At 41.7% G+C, this 19,116-nt stretch overlaps 1 protein-coding gene across 2 annotated transcripts in view; it reads right to left on the bottom strand.

Moving 5' to 3' along the window:
• Nucleotides 1–1,751: 1,751 nt before the first annotated feature.
• The window catches only part of MAP1S (microtubule associated protein 1S), a 111,988-nt gene continuing 94,623 nt past the window's right edge, over nucleotides 1,752–19,116 (bottom strand). For both annotated transcript variants that reach the window (XM_056518084.1, XM_056518085.1), the window contains 2 exons: nucleotides 4,482–4,717; nucleotides 1,752–3,653 (listed from right to left, as the gene is read on the bottom strand). In XM_056518084.1, the coding sequence (XP_056374059.1) occupies nucleotides 3,498–3,653; nucleotides 4,482–4,717 (392 nt within the window). In that variant the 3' untranslated portion in view covers nucleotides 1,752–3,497. The remainder of the gene's footprint in view (nucleotides 3,654–4,481; nucleotides 4,718–19,116) is intronic.

The following is a 19,116-nucleotide window of genomic DNA, read 5'->3' as shown; positions in this document are numbered from 1 at the left end:
ATACTATAGATGAAAGGGATTACAATAATAGAGCAAAAGTGTAAGTTTGTTGGGGTAATACTGTACAATAGAAAGGATGCTCTAGTACCCTGTTGAGCCACCTATAGTCGTGATACAGTTGATCAAACAGGTTCTCTATAGCATCGTAAAGCACATTTAGCCACAGATGATGCAGCTAGGCCTGTACATCCTGCACAATTTGTGGGCTGCTGAAGCTGGCATCAGCTGGTACCATAAGTGCTTGTCAATACATCTAGTGACTGGTCAGGCCATGCTATTGAAATAAGGACATTCCTGGGAAACCCTGTCTGTGTGTGGGTATTAGCTTCTGACTGTTAGAGTCACGGCAGGTGGTGGATCCTCTGGGCCTGTGTGGATGACGATTATGATGTGAGCCATGCCAGGGAGCGGAGTCTAAGGTGCCGCTGGTTTTTTTACCAGAGCCCGCCGCAAGGCGGGATGGTCTTGCTGCGGCACGTGGCACCAAGGTTGCTACTCCAGGCACAACTCGTACCCACAGGTTGCTGGGATATGGCGTGGCACAAAAGGAAACAGGCAAGATGAGGTCAAGGTAGCAGTAGGTCAGAGCAGGTGGCAAAAGTGCAGGGTCAGGTAACGGAACAAGGATCAGAAACACTGATATCAGGAACACAGTATGCTTTCACTAGGGCACGAGGCAACAAAGATCCAGCAGGTATACAAGAGAGGAGCAAGAACTTAAATGAGTACTGGCCCTTTAAATTAAGAGCTCAGTCGTGTGTGTGTGTGCCACCCGCCTTCTAGGGGCTGCGAGGACAGGAAGACCAGGGAGGTGAGTGACTGGCTGGGATTCACGCCCGATATGACATGAGAGCGCTCACGGCCAGCGTGTCGGGCTGGAGCGCAGATGTTACAATGCCTTTTTTGTCTGCAGAGATGAGCGAAGTTACAGTAATTCAATTAGTCACAAATTTCTCAGCTCGGCAGTTGCTGACTTTAGCCTGCATAAATTAGTTCAGCTTTCAGGTGCTCCGGTGGGCTGGAAAAGTTGGATACAGTCCTAGGAGAGAGTCTCCAGCCCACCAAAGCACCTGAAAGCTGAACTAATTGATGCAGACTAAAGTCAGCAAACACCAAGCTGTGAGGTTCGTGACGAATGGAATCACTAACTTCGCTCATCTCTAGTCTGCACCATACAGGATTGGTACATGTGACCACTGCTCCGTTCAACTTACTCCTCACTGCAGTTGTACAGCAAGAAGGATGAGACGCTTGGAAACCCTATCTTCTACTACAGGCATAGGCAACCTTCAGCACTGCACATGTTTTGGACTACATCTCCCATGATGCTCTTACAGCTAAAATACTGCCAAAGCATCACAGGTGAGGGTCCTGGGAATAGGTAATAAAAATTTTCATTTCACAGACTAACTCCTTTAATTTAAAGGGGTACTCCGCCACTAGACATCTTATCCCCTATCCAAAGGATCTCAGCTGCAGCACCCCAGACATCCGGTGCATGGAGCGAACTCCGCCCCGAGCCGAATGACTGGTGATGTAGGGCGGAGGCGAATGGCTGTCACACTTCCTCCCATAGACTTGCACTGAGGGGGCATGGCCGTGACATCACGAGCCTCCTGCGCTGCACCCAACGCTCTAAACGGTGGAGATCGTGGTGGCCCCCCCCAAAGAGACATCTGTCTAGGGGCGGTGTACCCCTCTTTAAGTAAGACACACAGAATGAGTTGCAATAATGAGACAAGTCTAAAACACTTCTTTAATTTGGATTTTAATCTTCTTGTCTACTCAAAACTATGTAAATTCACAATACAAATTTTGCTGAAAATTATGGTCAGATTAGTACATGAACAATGTAACCTACCCCATCGTTGTCAGGGGGGATATGCACTAATATGACAGACAATGACATGATGTTTAAAGCCCCCATTTAAACTCCTTAGGGCTGACTGGCACTTTTTACATGACATGTTGGCATGTCTAAGAAACTATTCTCCACATACTTTGGTGAAGAAAGTAGGAGGTAATCCTTCATTTACTACAGTATATTATAATACAAAAAAAAATCATGACTAGCTAGCAGAACTTTGTATCACAGGAAGAAAACAGTGTGTTTAGTGTTTGGACATAGCATACTTTATAGGACAGCTGAAACTACAAATGACAAGAAAGATATTGCCACTAAACCAGTTTCCTTGGCCTTACTTCATCAGATATGTATTTAAAATCATTATGTTAAATAACAGCATTAGAAAATAATTTTCCTTCTAATAAGCATCTGGGAGTTTGCGTTCAAAAATACTAACCCCAGCTTATAAAAAGAGCTATTTAATGTTGGAGTGTCAGAGACTAGACAGCTACCTAGAAATGTATCACGCCCCTTTATGGTAAACTAGCAAATGTAGAATAAAAAGCATATGTCTGAAAGTGTTCATATTATATATATATATATATATATATATATATCTATCTGTGAGCGATCAAACAATTCCCATGCGATCATGAAGCAAAGGTGAAAATGTGTGAAAAAAAATTGACAGTCCACAGGCCAAGGAGCCATGATGCCTTACTCATTACCACAATAAGCAAACAAGTGGATTTTTAGGTTTCTTAAGTGGTAATTCCACATAGTGCTTGTGAGTAACATTATATTAAAAAGATCAGGTACTAATTGTGCTTTTTCAACACCACTGATCCCCCTTTCCTAACAACTGTCTGCAAATAGAGTAGGATATGACAGAATCAGATATTCAGGAAACATCTAGTGTATACTTTGTAATAATTTACTACTGAAGTGTTGAGAAAATGATCAATCCTATAAAATAGAATGCCGATATGATTGTGTGGTCATTTCAGAAACCAGTACCCTGCTTTACCGAGGTCAACAGGTCCTTTGATGACGCGTAAGGTAGCAGATAATCATAGGACAGCATGCAGGACCCTTCCCATAGATATCCCTGGTGCGCATAGCTTCAGAGTCCACATTCTTTACATTCATCACATTTACAGGGAGCAATATTTTTACAATGGTATGGACAAATGCAATTAACCACAAGCATATAATTAAAGTGATGGAGCTTACGCAGGTTGCCACAAGCATTACTTAGAGCTTCAGCAACATCAAATGCAAATTCTATGCACACGCAAAAGACAATTCAACTGTAAACATCTGAATGTGAAATGTAAGCAATTCTTCGGCACAGGTGGAGGGAAAGTCTATTATTTGCAGATACAAGCTTCCATGCCAAGAATCTGGGATGTGAGGAATTTTTATTCATGCTATTGAATGCTCTTCTGTTGTGCACATGTTTTGCCACTACAAAAAAAATGAACGTGGCCAATGTGTAGGAATGTGGATGCCCTCACTCCAGTGTGAAAAACTGCATTTACTACTAAAAAAAAGCCTGTGCAATGGAGAAAGGGAAAGTCTCCAAAAACCAGAAAGCACAATGTCCTAAAATAATTCCCAATGTGCAAGTAAATAGCCATATAGGAAGAAATTAGAACTCTACTTTGCAGGCAGGGAAGGTTTCCCCCTGCATCGATACGCTGCTGGTGCTGCCCAACACAGTGATACCAAGTGACTGCTGGAGAGCATGGGTTTCCTCATACCAAGCATGAACTGTTGATGACTCAAAAGTAGGTATCAGTGTAACCTGTAAAACAGAGAAAGCAATTAAAATGGACTCAACACAAATTAATTTGACACCATATGCATAACAGACATCCAAAACTGTCAATTGTGGTGTGTACAGCAATATAAAGCTGCCTCACTGTAGATGTGGTGGGGTATTATTATAAATAAATGCACATTGCCCATTTTTTTTGTTCGGCTCCTGACATAGCAAAAAGTGAACAATCAACAGAACCTGGGTGCTGTTGGAAAAAAATAAAAACAAACAAACTATGCTCATCTGCCCTGATACACTGCCATTCTGATGGAACCCTGCAATCTCTTCTTCTGCTATTGATATGCTGATCCTCCAGGAACTGCGTCCTCAGCCAGTCACTGAAAGCAGTTAAGAAGTAGAGAGGGCCAAGGACTGGGTGCTGTGGTTATGGCAATGGATTGGAGCAGGCGAGTATAAAAGACCCCAGGACAAGCCATTTAAGCCTTCGTCAGCTTGCACACATGTTCACAAAGATTGATCCATTTGCCAGTAAACATTTCAGTCATGAACAGTCTGGAGGAGGAAGGAGGTGGTCTCACCAGTGCTCTGTACAGTGGTATGAGAATTTTCCTCTTTCTACTGCTAAATGTCATAATTCTAAAAAGATCATATACTCAGAAAGTCTAACTGCAACCTCAACCCCACAGTGAGTTTAATACAAGTTATGTGAATGTTTTTTTGTTTTTTTCTCGTTAATAGATTTTTATGAAAGGATTTCCTTATTTTAACAATAAAAGAACAATAAAAACAAGGGATACATGAATAAACATTTTCCCTCTTGTATATGGAATTAAAGACTTTGTAATAAATTACCTGCATCTCTTGAGGCCAGTTCTGTTTTCCAGCAAGCAAAGAGTCCAGCATCTTACGGGTAGATTTTTCTTTTACAGGGTCATCTCCACTGAAAACATAAAACGAAGAGCGCAACCGCTTGAAAAACTCTTCATCCACTGTTTGAGCAGCAGGCCCACCAGGTAGGTAAGCAAGGTCTACATAAACTGGTAGTGCAGGGGGTAAAGGGGAGACCGACTGCGAGGCTCTGCTGGAACCTAAGATAAAAGTAAGAATAAAAATTTAACACTATAAAACATTTGGATCCAATGGAACAACTTTTCACCTATCTACAAAATATCAGACTCCAAACCCCCCCCCCCCCCCCCACCACACTGAAATCTAACTCTGCTGCAACATAAATGCCCGATGGCTATGTTTTCACAGTTTTTTGTGTCATTTATTTTAGCTGAAAAAACATCAGTTTTACAGACACAAAGGGAGTCATATTTAAAATAAAATCATGTCATTTTTTATTTATAGTGCCCAAAATGTTGTCTCTAAAAATGAACAAAGTATTTTTGAAAGCTTTTCTGCAAACATTTTTTATATTATGCTCTCCATTTATATTTTCTTAAAGGGGTATTCCGTCCCTAGACATCTTATCCCCTATCCAAAGGATAGGGGATAAGATGTCAGATCGCCGCGGTCCCGCTGCTTGGGACCCCTGGGATCCCCGCTGCGGCACCGCGCTATCATTACAGCACAGAGCGAGTTCGCTCTGCACATAATGACGGGCAATACAGGGGCCGGAGCATAGTTATGTCACAGCTCCGCCCCTCGTGACATCACGGCCCGCCCCTTTCAATACAAGTCTATGGGAGGGGGCGTGGCGGTTGTCACGCCCCCTCCCATAGACTTGCATTAAGGGGACGGGCCGTGATGTCACGAGGGGTGGCGCCATGACGTCACGCTGCTCCGTCCCCCGTATCGCCCGTCATTACGCACAGAGCGAACTCGCTCTGTGCTGTAATGATAGCGCAGTGCTGCAGCGGGGATCCCGGGGGTCCAGAGCAGCGGGACCGCGGCGTACTGACATCTTATCCCCTATCCTTTGGATAGGGGATAAGATGTCTAGGGGCGGAATACCCCTTTAAGGGTACGCACACATACAGGATCTGCTGCATATTTTGCTACTCGCTGAAGTTAATTGGTATCAAAATCAGCTGCACAAAATATGCAGCAAAACTATGCAGCAAATCCTGTACATGTTAATGTAACCTAAAAGGTGGCATGGTCTAGATTTTTAAATTACTGCACAACATTTTCCAAGCCCAAAAGTGTATTTTTTTTCATGTGAATTTTGGCACAATTTTTACACCAGGTTTCTAATAGGGTATTAACCTGTTAAGGACGAAAGGCATACCTGTATGCCCTGGTCCCAGTACCGCAGTTTGAAGCGCTTCATACCAGGTGGGTCCCGACTGCTATCAGTGCCAGGACTCACGGTTAATGTCAGGCATCGCTGATCGGGACCATGTCCAGCATTATTCCTTTAGATGCCGCAATCTAAACGCGCAATCTAAAGTTGCCGGTAGCTCAGCAGAGCTGATCGGGACATCTGCGGAAAAATCGGCTAAGTGGATGGCGGGAGGCCCCTTACCTACCTCCTCACTGTCATCTGTCCTGAAAGTGAATTAACCCCTTCCCTAATAAACGTTTGAATCATGCCTTTTTCTAATTTTTGAAAATAAAATAACAATCAAAAATAAACAAACAGGGTAGTGTTGCGTGTGGAAATGTCCGAACTTAATTAAACTGCACGGTTGATGGTGCACCCATAAAAAAAGTGTGCAAAAAATGCCCAATTTTGGAGTTTGGTATTTTCACTTCATAAACCATTATAATTTTTTTATTTTTTTTTTTAATAAAAAGCGATCAAAAAGTCCCATTAAATCAAAAATGTTATCAATAAAAACTAGAGCTCACAGGGCAAAAAATGAGCCCTCACACAGCCCTGTATACTGAAAAATATAAAAGTTATAGGGGTCAGAAGATGACAATTTTAAACATACTAATTTTGGTGCATGTAGTTAAAAAATTTTTAAAGTAGTAAAATAAAATAAAATCTACATAAATTGGGTATCCTTGAAACCGTATGGACCTACAGAAGATCAAGATAAAGGTATCATTTTTTTCACCAAAAAGTGCACTGCATAGAAACAGATGCCCCCAAATGTTACAAAAGGGCATGTTTTTTTTTTCTTCTTTTTCTCTTCAATTTCACCCCCATGCCCCCTCCCCTCTCATATAGACTTGCATTAAGGGGACAGGGTGTGACGTCACAAGGGAGCAGGGCCGTGACGTCACCATCCTCAGGCCCCTGGCATTGCCAGTCATCAGTCACGGAGCGAAGCTTGCTCAGTGCACCAGATGACAGGGGTGCTGCAGGAGAGATTACAGGGGTTCCCAGCAGCGGGACCCCTGTGATCAGACATCTGATGTCTAGGGGCGGAGTACCCCTTTAAGGCCAAAATGGGCTTGGTCCTTAAGGAGGTTGTCCCAGTAAGCACAGTTGGTAAAATCACACACATATGTATAGGAGTATAAATGTGCAGGTTTTATATAAAATATCATACATTGCTGTAGAATTCTTCTCCCCATAGATCAGATCCTTGTTTCCTCTCTGAGGCTGCAGCCAGGCAACAGAGCACATACTTTCCCACAATCCCCCTCACTTGCATGTGCAGTGGAGACCAACTGCCATTACCTTCAGAAGGCAGCAGATGAACTAAGAATTTGTGATTTTATTGAAATACAAGACGCTCCTATTATACTTTAACCTCTTTACTAACTCAGCAGCAAAAGAATATGTAAGTAAATATTATAGGAAAAACTTGAAAACGTAAAGCATGGCATAGCCGAACATGCTACCATGCAATGACAACCAATCAGAATACAATGTTAGATATATTAGTGACAGGTGGTATTATCTTTCGCTGCTCAGCAGTGCAAACAGATGGAGTGAAAATCTTTTTATTGTTAGATATTTGTCTTTTAATTTCCATATTATATATATATATATATATATATATATATATATATATATATATATTCTTATATAAATTTCTATGATTACCTGTTTATAAATTTTATTCAAAGGAATTTTTTATTTATCTCATCTACACTCCCCCCCCTTCTATACCACTTATTTTATTATATATACCTTGTTCTTCCCCACCTGTTCCCCACCCCTCCTCCATTCCTCTTGTTTAACATTTTCCTTTGTCCCATATAATTTACATATTCTGTTTAGTTGGTTTCCTGTTTATAAATATATTTCACATTGTTTTTCACTTTATATTACTTACCTTGTTATTCCGATCCCCTCCGCCGCTTCATCCCGCTGTCTGAGCCTGTTCTCTCTCTGTATCAGCTTTTTTTTTTTTATACTGCGTCACAGCTGACATTTTATTCTCAGAGATCTCAGCCGTTGAGTCTAACTCAGATGAATCTGATGACTCAAGATTATACGGATATCAAACGAATCCGATTATTCCTCTGAGGAAAGCGGAGAACTAGTGGATGACCCTGATAATCAGGAGGCAAATTTATTTATGGATTCCGATCCATCTTATTTCAACACCTCTTTAAATAGCCACCGGGGGAATGGCTTCCTACCCCTAAAGTGGCAAAATTTCTCTCTATTAGGGTCAATAAGGGCTTGGACAAAGCCACACGTAACAAGCTCAAAGTGGAGTGCAAATGCTAAATTCTTCTTAAAATTGACCCCCAACTCATTAACCTTGCCTCAAATGATTCTGAAAAACCTACAGAAGGCATGCTCTTTGGGAAGATTTCATCCATGATATGGTAAAATATGTCGGTCTTTTTTCCTCGATTAATAAGGCCCAAACCTCTCTAAAAAAGTTTTTTCCCCCAACGTGTTTTTGGTCGGACAGGGTAAGGAAGGCGTCACTTCCCCAGCCAACCCCTTCCATCCTGACAAGCTTCCAGAGGCTCCTACCAATATAACCAACCCTATATGGGTCCACCATCAATGCCTCCTCCCTTCTTCCCATATCGAGCCAGACCCAGGCGCGCTAGAGGAGTTCCCCGCGCAAGAACGTCTTCAGGTAAGTCTCCCTACTACTTTGAAAGATTTTCCATTAGGTGGAGGAATCGTACATTTTTTGAGAAATTTGAGTGAGGATTACTTCCGAATCATGGATTCTAAATACTGTATCAGGTTTCCTAATAGAATTTGTCTCTCAACCTATCCAAAATTTCCCTTCCACATCCCATTCAATTTTCAAAATCAGATCAAATTCTGATCAATTCAGAGGTAGAGGATCTTATCAAAAAGCCATCATACCGTTCCCTGTAAATTCCCCAGGTTCTCTCAGCAACCTATTCCTTGCAAAAAAGAAAGACTGAGGTCACAGACCCGTTATCAATTTAAGAATACTCAACAACTTTGTGTACAGACACTTCAAGATGGAAGGCATCCATCTATTAAGAGATATTCTAATAAAAGACGTTGGTTAAATCAAGAAAGACCTAAAAGACGCTTATCTGACTATTCCAATCAATCCTTCTTCCCAAATCTTTCTTCAGTTTCTATGGATCAATCAAAAATGGTAGTTCACCTGCCTTCCATTCGGCCTATCTTTGGCTCCATGGTGCTTCACAAAGCTTCTAAAACCAATTGTTGCCCTACTCAGAAGGCGAGGAGTCCGTATCATCATTTATCTAAACGACATTCTCCTTATGGCACAAACAGAATTTCTTCTCTCTCACAGAGATTGGACCCTGTCTCTTCTAACCAACCTGGGTTTTCTCATCAACCACAAAAAATACATTCTTCAACCATCTCAAGTAGTAGAATTTCTAGGGTTTTTGGTCAACACTCAATCGACCACTTTGAGGCTCCCCGGAGATTAAAAACTATATGAAAAGAGATTCGCCAAATTCTTCACAAGGATCTTTCTCTGAGAACTATCGCTCAGATTGTGGGCCTTCTTTCAGCTTCCATTCAAGCTTTCTTTCCGTCTCCTCTTCATTATCGAGCCTTACAACATATGAAAATTCGACACCCGAGAGAAGGTCTAGGATATTCAGACGAAGTAACTCCATCCTCAGACGCGAAATTATGGGACCCTCTATATCTCGACATGTTCGCTTCTAGTCTGAGCTGTCAAATTCAACAGTTCTTAAGCTGGAAACCAGATCCAGAAGCTCTGGGAGTAGATGCCTTCCTCCAATTTTGGCCTCCACAAACTCTCTATGCGTTTCCTCCTTTCAATCTTATTCCACACGTACTTATTCAAACCTCACTATGGAAATAAACTAATTCTCATCACCTCTTGGTGGCCAACTCATTCATGGTTCCCTCAACTTTTACATCTCTTAATAGACTGCCCTCGAATTCTTCCTTCCATTTCGGATCTCCTCCAGGACCCTCTTTCCTTTAATCTTGTCGGACCAACTCATTCTAGTCGCTTGGCTGATATCTGGTCTTCTCGACCATCATCTCCATTTTCTTTCACAACTAGAGAACTTCTATCCGATGCTTGGGCTCCAGGTACCAGAACTGCATACAGATCAGCCTGGAAAATTTGGCTTCATTGGTGCTCTCAAAGGGATTTGGATCCCTTACAAACATCTCTCTCTAACATCTTAAATTTACTTTCAGCATCTTTTGACGCTGGTAAGGCTTATAGATCAATTTATACCATTCTTCTATTTCTGCCAGACATACTCTTATTGGGGGAGATTTATCAAAAGCTGTGAAAAGGAAAAGTTGCCCAGTTGCCCATAGCAACCAATCAGATTGCTTCTTTCATTTTCCACAGGCCCTTTTGAAATTGAAAGAAGCGATCTGATTGGTTGCTATGGGCAACTGGGCAACTTTTACTCTGCACAGGTTTTGATAAATCTCCCCCATTGATTCCATTCCAATAGGCTTCTTGTATGCAAACTTTTAAAAGGCATATGTTTCCAACGTCCTCCATTACCTAAATACAATTCAACTTGGGACATCAATCTCATTCTAAATCTTTTTGTATCTTGGGAAGATAATTCATTAACTTTAAAATTACTTTGTTTCAAACTCCTGGTTCTTCTTTGTCTTATATCAGTTAAACTTGTTTCTGACATCAGAGCCTTAGATACATCTAGAAAACAATACTCACCTGAAGGAGTTCTCTTTACTGTTTACCATCGTACCAAAACTAACCTACATTCTGTATTTTACCCTGCCTTTCCTCATGAACACAAACTTTGTGTAGTATGTTGTCTAGGACAGAACCTTTAAGATCTACTTCTTCCCAATTCCCGATTTCCTTTTGCACACCTCACAATCCTGTTTCTTTCAGCACTCTAGCCTGCTGGGTAAAATTCACTATGGAAATGGCTGGTATAGAAATCTCAAAATTTGGCACTCATTCTACCAGAGGAGCTGTATCCACTAAATTTATTTCAATCTGGTGCTTCCCTTTCAGATATTCTTAAAGCGGCAAATTGGTCATCTGATTCTACATCCAAAACACTATTTCAAACCCCATTCTCATGTGTCTATGGTTCTTTTATCATTGTTATATTTAATACCTTTTTAATATCTTATGCTAGTTTAAAGCTAAGCATAAAACATAATAGGAGTCTTTTATTTCAATAAAAGTGGAGATTTTCCTATCCCTGGTGAAGGAAAATATAGATTTTATTAAAGACAGGGTGTGAGTATTATCCCTCCCTATGAACCCATCCCTATAATACTTCATTCGTTCTTTGTCTTACAGCCTCATAAATCTGATATCCATCAAGTGGTCTCCATACTGCTTCAGAAAGTTACTATCATTTTGAAAAAGTTCTTATTCCGGGTTTTCAGTCCGAAGTTATTCCCCAAGTTATGAACAGTTTTTCTTCACTGCAAAGGAGGAGGAAGTGATAATACCAACTGTCAATAATATATCTCACACTGTATTCTGATTGGCTGTCATTGCATGGTAGCATGTTTGGCTTCGCCATGCTTTACGTTTTCAAGTTTTTTCTGTAATATTTACATATTCTTTTGCTGCTGAGTAAGCAAAAGAGGTTAAAAGCATAATAATAGGAGCATCTGGTCTTTAATAAAATCTATATTTTCCTTCAGGATAGGAAAAATCTCCAATTTACCTCAGTGGGTTGTAATTGAGGGCAACAGTTATCAAAAGAAGGAAGGAACATATTTCTAAATATGAAACCCCTTTAACCCCTTTAAGGACTGAGCGATTTCACATTTTTGCATTTTCATTTTTTCCTCCTTGCCTTTAAAAAATCTTAACCCTTTCAATTTTGCACCTAAAAATCTGTATTATGGCTTATTTTTTGCACCACCAATTCTACTTTACAGTGACATTAGTCATTTTACAGAAAAATCCACGGCGAAACAAAAAAAAATTCATTGTGCGACAAACTTGAAGAAAAAATGCCATTTTGTAAATTTTGGGGGCTTCCGTTTCTACGCAGTAAATTGTAAAAATGACACCTTATCTTTATTCTGTAGGTCCATACGGTTAAAATGATACCCTACTTGTATAGGTTTGATTTTGTTTTACTTTAGATAAAAATCATAAATACATGCAGGAAAATGTATACGTTTAAATTTGTCATTTTCTGAGCCCTATAACTTTAACCCCTTAAGGACTCAGGGTTTTTCCGTTTTTGCACTTTCGTTTTTTCCTCCTTACCTTTTAAAAATCATAACCCTTTCAATTTTCCACCTAAAAATCCATATTATGGCTTATTTTTTGCGTCGCCAATTCTACTTTGCAGTGACAGTCATTTTACCCAAAAATGCACGGCGAAACGGAAAAAAAAATCATTGTGCGACAAAAATCGAAAAAAAAACGCCATTTTGTAACTTTTGGGGGCTTTCGTTTCTACGCAGTGCATATTTCGGTAAAAATTACACCTTATCATTATTCTGTAGGTCCATACGGTTAAAATGATACCCTACTTATATAGGTTTGATTTTGTCGCACTTCTGGAAAAAATCATAACTACATGCAGGAAAATTTATACGTTTAAAAATGTCATCTTCTGACCCCTATAACTTTTTTATTTTTCCACGTATGGGGTGGTATGAGGACTCATTTTTTGCGCCGTGATCTGAAGTTTTTATCGGTATGATTTTTGTTTTGATTGGACTTTTTGATCACTTTTTATTCATTTTTTTAATGATATAAAAAGTGACCAAAATACGCTTTTTTGGACTTTGGAATTTTTTTGCGCGTACGCCATTGACCGTACGGCTTAATTAATGATATATTTTTATAGTTCGGACATTTACGCACGCGGCGATACCACATATGTTTATTTTTTATTTTTTTTACACTGTTTTATTTTTTTTATGGGAAAAGGGGGGTGATTCAAACTTTTATTAGGGAAGGGGTTAAATGACCTTTATTAACACTTTTTTTTTACATTTTTTTTGCAGTGTTATAGGTCCCATAGGGACCTATAACACTGCACACACTGATCTCTAATGCTGATCACAGGCGTGTATTAACACGCCTGTGATCAGCATTATCGGCGCTTGACTGCTCCTGCCTGGATCTCAGGCACGGAGCAGTCATTCGTCGATCGGACACCGGGGAGGCAGGTAAGAGCCCTCCCGGTGTCCGATCAGCTGTTCGGGACGCCGCGATTTCACCGCGGCGGTCCCGAACAGCCCGACTGAGCAGCCGGGTCACTTTCACTTTCACTTTAGAAGCGGCGGTCAGCTTTGACCGCCGCTTCTAAAGGGTTAATACCGCACATCGCCGCGATCGGCGATGTGTGGTATTAGCCGCGGGTCCCGGCCGTTGATTAGCGCCGGGACCCACGCGATATGATGCGGGATCGCGGCGCGATCCCGCTTCATATCGCGGGAGCCGGCGCAGGACGTAAATATACGTCCTGCGTCGTTAAGGGGTTAATTTTTCTGTGTTCAGGGCACTATCATGGTTCATTTTTTGTACCGTGTTCTGAAGTTTGTAGCGGTACAATTTTTGTTCTGATCAGACTTTTTGATCACTTTTTATTCACTTTTTTGTGGTATAAAAATGTATAAAAAATGCGCTATTTTCGACTTTTGAAATTTTTTGGCGCGTACGCCATTGAACGTGTGGTTTTAAAAAGCGGTATATTTTTTATTATTCGGACATTTCTGCACGCGGTGATACCACATATATTTATTTTTATTTACACAGTTTTATTTTGTTACTAGGAAATGCCGGGTGATTTAAAACTTTTAATTCAGAAGGGAATACCTGAAAAAGGGTTAACTTTTTTTTACACTTTTTTTTTTTGCAAGCTCATAGCTGCTATAGGGACCTATGAGCTTGCAATGGCTGATTGCATACACAGGTTGTTTCCTTGCCGTTGCATGGCAACAAGCTGTGTGATCGGTGGTTGATTGCTCCAGCCTGTAACTCAGGCATGAAGCAATCAGAGCCGGGACGCAGACGGAAGACCTTCTTCTCTCCGGGTAGCTGATCGGGGCATTGAGATTTGATCGCGATGACCCCGATCAGCCCGACTGAGCAGCCGGGAAGCATTTACTTTCACTTTCGATGCGGTGCTCAGCTTTGAGCGCCGCATCGGAAGGGTTAATAGCGTGTGGCCAAACGATCGCGGCCGCACGCTATTAGCCGTGGGTCCCGGCTGTGAATAGGCGCCGGGACCATCCCGCTATGACGCTGGTTCCCTCCGGGACCCCGCGTTTTAGACAGGGACCGGACTTAGGACGTACTCATACGTCCTAAGTCCATAAGGAGTTAAAGCATATGTAAAAAAATAATGCTTCTGTGTTACTCACTAGGTCCTGCAGATGGTTTACATGTCTTCATGTGTCTAGCTTCTGTATTTGATGCAATCCATTTGTACTGCTACTTACTCATTCTGACATCCACTGCTCAGAAAGGGGTGTGTCTGATGCAAGCACCAAGCACGCCCTCACGCACTATACATTCACTTCCTATGCTTTGTAACATGCTCTTCTCTGTTCATGCTGCAGTCTGATACGACAGAAGTGAGCACAGAGGAGAGCTAGTCTGCCCTCACTTTATTTAACTCCTAACAACACATCCCATTTTGGCCTTAAAGGGGTACTCTGCTCCTAGACATCTTATCCCTATCCAAAGGATAGGGGACAATATGTCTGATCACGGGGGATCTCCGGGCCGGCACCCTGCCACTCTGAACATTTATGTTCAGAATGCCTGCTTTTTCCTCCTTGCCTTTTAAGAAACATAACTTATTTTTCATCCACGGACCCATGAGAACTTTGTTTTTGTGCAACAAATTGTACTTTGCAATGACACCTTTCATTTCACAATAAAAATGTATGGCACAACCAAAAAAATTATTTATGGTGGAAAAATGAAAAAACAGATTTTGCAACTTTTGGGGAGTTTTGATTTTACACACTTTACAGTAAAACTGGCATGTTTTCTTTATTCTGTGGGTCAATGCGATTAAATTGACACCCATGTTTACATGCTTTATCATTGTACTTAAAAAAAAAAAATTTTTTTTTAAATGGGCACGGTCATTAAAAATGATTTTTCTTTAAATATTTGATTCCTTGTGCCAAATAACTTTTGTAATTGGCTTCCATTAACCCCTTGGGGACGGAGCCCATTATGACCCTAAGGACAGGAGCATTTTTTTCAAATCTGACCTATCACTTTATGCATTAATAACTCTGGGATGCTTTTACTTGTACATTTGATTCAGAGATTTTTTGTGACATATTTCTAATTTATGTTAGTGGCAAATTTTCGTCGATACTTGCATCATTTCTTGGTGAAAAATTGCTAAACTTGAGGAAAAATTTGAAAATGTTGCGCTTTTCTAACTTTGAAGCTCTGCTTGAAAAGAAAAGGGACATGTCAAATTTTTCGCCGAAATTTCGGCGAATACACCCCTATCACGGCAGTCCCTGCGGCCATCAACGGCCAGGACCGCGGCTAATACAGGACATCACCGATCGCGGTGATGCCCTGTATTAACCCTTCAGACGCGGCGATCAAAGCTGACCGCCGCATCTGAAGCAAAAGTGACACTAACCCGGCTGTTCAGTCGGGCTGTTCGGGACCGCCACGATTTCACCGCGGCGGTCCCGAACAGCCCGACTGAATAGCCGGGTTAGTGCTTACAGGACACGGGAGGGACCTTACCTGCCTCCTCGGTGTCTTCTCTGTTCAGGGATCCCCTGTATGGCCAGCGTTCTCCTTCCTCGTCATCATGTCGTCGCGTACGTGCGTCGGCGTGCGTAACAACGTGATGGCGGCGATGGAGAGCGAGGATACCCGGCCGGCAGCAGAGACGTTCCGGAGCGACGGGGACACGGCGACAGCGATGGAGCGACATCCAGGGCAGTGGTGACGGGTCCGGAGCAGTGGGGACACGCGAGTATTACCTCCTATGCAGTGGTCTTCAATCTGCAGACCTCCAGATGTTGCAAGACTACAACTCCCAGCATACCCGGACAGCCAACGGCTGTCTGGGCATGCTGGGAGTTGTAGTTTTGCAACATCTGGAGGTCCGCAGGTTGAAGACCACTATTGGGTTCAAAATCAAAATTTTTTTAGATTTTGCACCTATAAATTGGGTGCGACTTAAACGCCGGTGCATACTATAGGGCGAAAAATACGGTATATATTGATTCACAAATACAATATGTTAACTTGTTTGAATCATAAAGTTGACATGTTTTTACTTTTTGAGGACATCAGAGGGCTTCAAAGTATAGCTGCAATTTTCCAATTTTTCACAAAAATTTTAAAATCAGAATTTTTCAGGGACCAGTTATGTTTAGAAGTAAATTTGAGGGTCTTTATGTTGGAAATATCCTATGATGGAAACCATCATGAAAACTGCACCCCTCAAAGTATTTAAAATAACATTCAAAAAGTTTGTTAACCATTTAGGTGTTTCACAGGAATAGCAGCAAAATGGAGGAGAAAAATCTAAATCTAAATTTTTTTTTTTTTTTTTACACTAACATGTTATTGTAGCCCCAGGAGCGACAATGGAATTTTGGAGAGCGAATTTTGCTGAAATGGTTTTTGGGGGGCATGTCGCATTTAGGAAGACCCCATGATGTCCAAACAGTAAAAAAAAAAAAAAAAAAAAAAAAAAAAAAAAACATGGCATGCTATTTTGGAAACTACACCCCTCAAGGAACGTAGCAAGGGGGTAAATTGAACAGGTGATTGATGAACTTTCGTTAAAGTGGGATGTGAAAATGCAAAATTTGATTTTTAACACTAAAATGCTGGTGTTACCCCAAACTTTTCATTTTCACAAGGAGTAGTCGGAGAAAATGCCCCCCAAAATGTGTAACCCCATTTCTCTCGAGTAAGGAAATACTTCATATGTGGATGTAAAGTGCTCCGTGGGTGCACTAGAAGGCTCAGAAGGGAAGGAGTGACATTTGGCTTTTGGAGAGCGAATTTTGCTGAAATGGTAGCCCCCATCATGCCAGAACAGTAATAAAAAAAAAAAAAAAAAAAAAAACACATGGCATACTATTTTGGAAACTACACCCCTCAAGAAAGGTAACAAGGGGTAAATTGAGTTGCTATACCCCACAGGTGATTGACGAAATTTCGTTAAAGTGGGACATAAAAAAAAAAAATTTCTTGAATAAAATGCTGGTGTTACCCAAAATTTTTCATTTTCACATGGAGTAATAGAAATGGGGTTACAAAATGTTGGGGTCTTTTTCTCCTGAGTATGGAAATACCCCATATGTGGATGTAAAGTGCTCTGCGGGCGCACTTCAATGCTCAGAAGAGGAGCGCCATTGGGCTTTTGAAGAGAGAATTTGGTGGGAATGGAAGTCGGGGGCCATGTGAGTTTACAAAGCCCCCATGGTGCAAAAACAGTGGACCCCCCCCCACATGTGACACCATTTTGGAAACTAAACCCCTCACGGATTGTAACAAGGGGTCTAGTGAGCATTTACACCCACCAGGCGTTTGACAGATCTTTGGAACAGTGGGTTGTGCAAATGAAAAATGTAAATTTTCACTTTAATTTTCACGTCCAACTTTAACGAAAATTCGTCAAAGACCTGTGGGGTGTTAAGGCTCACTATACCCCTTGTTACGCTCCATGAGGGGTGTAGTTTCTAAAATGGGGTCACACGTGGGTGGGTTTTTTTTGCACTCATTTTAGAACTGCAGTAACTATCAGCTACCCCTGTGCAAATCGCCAATTTAGGCCTCAAATCTACATGGCGCTCTCTCACTCCTGAGCATTTTACGTCCATATATGGGGTATTTCCGTACTCAGGAGACATTGCGTTACAAATTTTGGGGGTCTTTCTCCTTTTACCTCTTGTAAAAATGAAAAGTATGGGGCAACACCAGCATATTCGTGTGAAAAATAAAAACTTTTTACACTAACATGCTGGTGTAGCCCCCAACTTTACCTTTTCATAAAGGGGTAAAAGGAGAAAGTCCCCCAGAATTTGTTAGGCAATTTTACCCCATATGTGGCCCTAAACTGTTTCCTTGAAATATGACAGGGCTCCGAAGCGAGAGAGCACCAAGCGCATTTGAGGCCTAAATTAGGAATTTGCATAGGGGCGGACCTGGATGCAAAAATTACACTTGCCTCCGATACCATTTTCCGTTTCCCAAACGGGATGCCTCCAGCTGTTGCCAAACTCCCAGCCTGCCAGGACAGTCATTGGCTGTCCAGCAATACTGGGAAGTGTTTTGCAAAAGTTAGAGGCTCAGTTTTAGAAACACTGCTGTATGAGACGTTTTCTCATATGTGTAAATGTAGTGTTTTACTTTTTATTTTGTGTCAGTGTAGTGTAGTGTTTTTAGAGTACATTCACACAGACGGGGTTCACAGTGAATTTTCCGCTGGGAGTTTGAGCTGCGGTGGAAAATTTGCCACAGCTCAAACCTTTAGAAGGAATGCCACTGTAAACCCGCCTGTGTGAATGTACCCTGTACATTCACATGGGGGGGGGGGGGCACCCCAAACCTTCAGCTGTTGGGGAACCACTGAGTTTGGAAACAGACTCTAGCTCAATGATTCCAGCCCGTGTGCCTCCAGCTAACTACTACTCCCAGCATGTACGGTCTGTCAGTGAATTCTGGGAGTTGTAGTTTTACAACAGCTGGAGGCACACTGGATGGAATCACTGAGTTAGGACACAGACTCTAGCTCAGTGTTTCCCAACCAGTGTGCCTACAGCTGTTGCAAAACTTCAATTCCCAGCATGCCCAGACAGTCAGGGATGCTGGGCGGGGCAGTCTGCAATATCTGGCCCTTCAGATGTTGCAGAACTACAACTCCCAGCATGTCTGGACAGTCTGGGAATGCTAGGAGTTGTAGCTATGCAACAAATGGGGAAGAACAGTTTGGAGACCACTAAGTAGTGGTCTCCAAACTGTAGCCCTCCAGATGTTGCAAAACTACAACTACAAGCATGCTCAAACTGTCCAGGCATGCTGGGAGTTGTAGTTCTGCAACATCTGACAGGCCAGATATTGCAGAACTATACTGCCCAGCATCCATGACTGTGTGGGCATGCTGGGAATTGTAGTTTTGCAACATCTATGGGGCTAAAGTTTGGGGACCACCGCATAGTGGTCTCCAAAAACTGTGCCACTTCAGATGTTGCAAAGCT

This window comes from Hyla sarda, chromosome 1 (genome assembly GCF_029499605.1).
Source record: "Hyla sarda isolate aHylSar1 chromosome 1, aHylSar1.hap1, whole genome shotgun sequence".
Taxonomy (NCBI): domain Eukaryota; kingdom Metazoa; phylum Chordata; class Amphibia; order Anura; family Hylidae; genus Hyla; species Hyla sarda.
The sequence above is the reverse complement of the archived record's forward strand: the minus strand, read 5'-3'. Positions and strand labels throughout refer to the sequence as shown.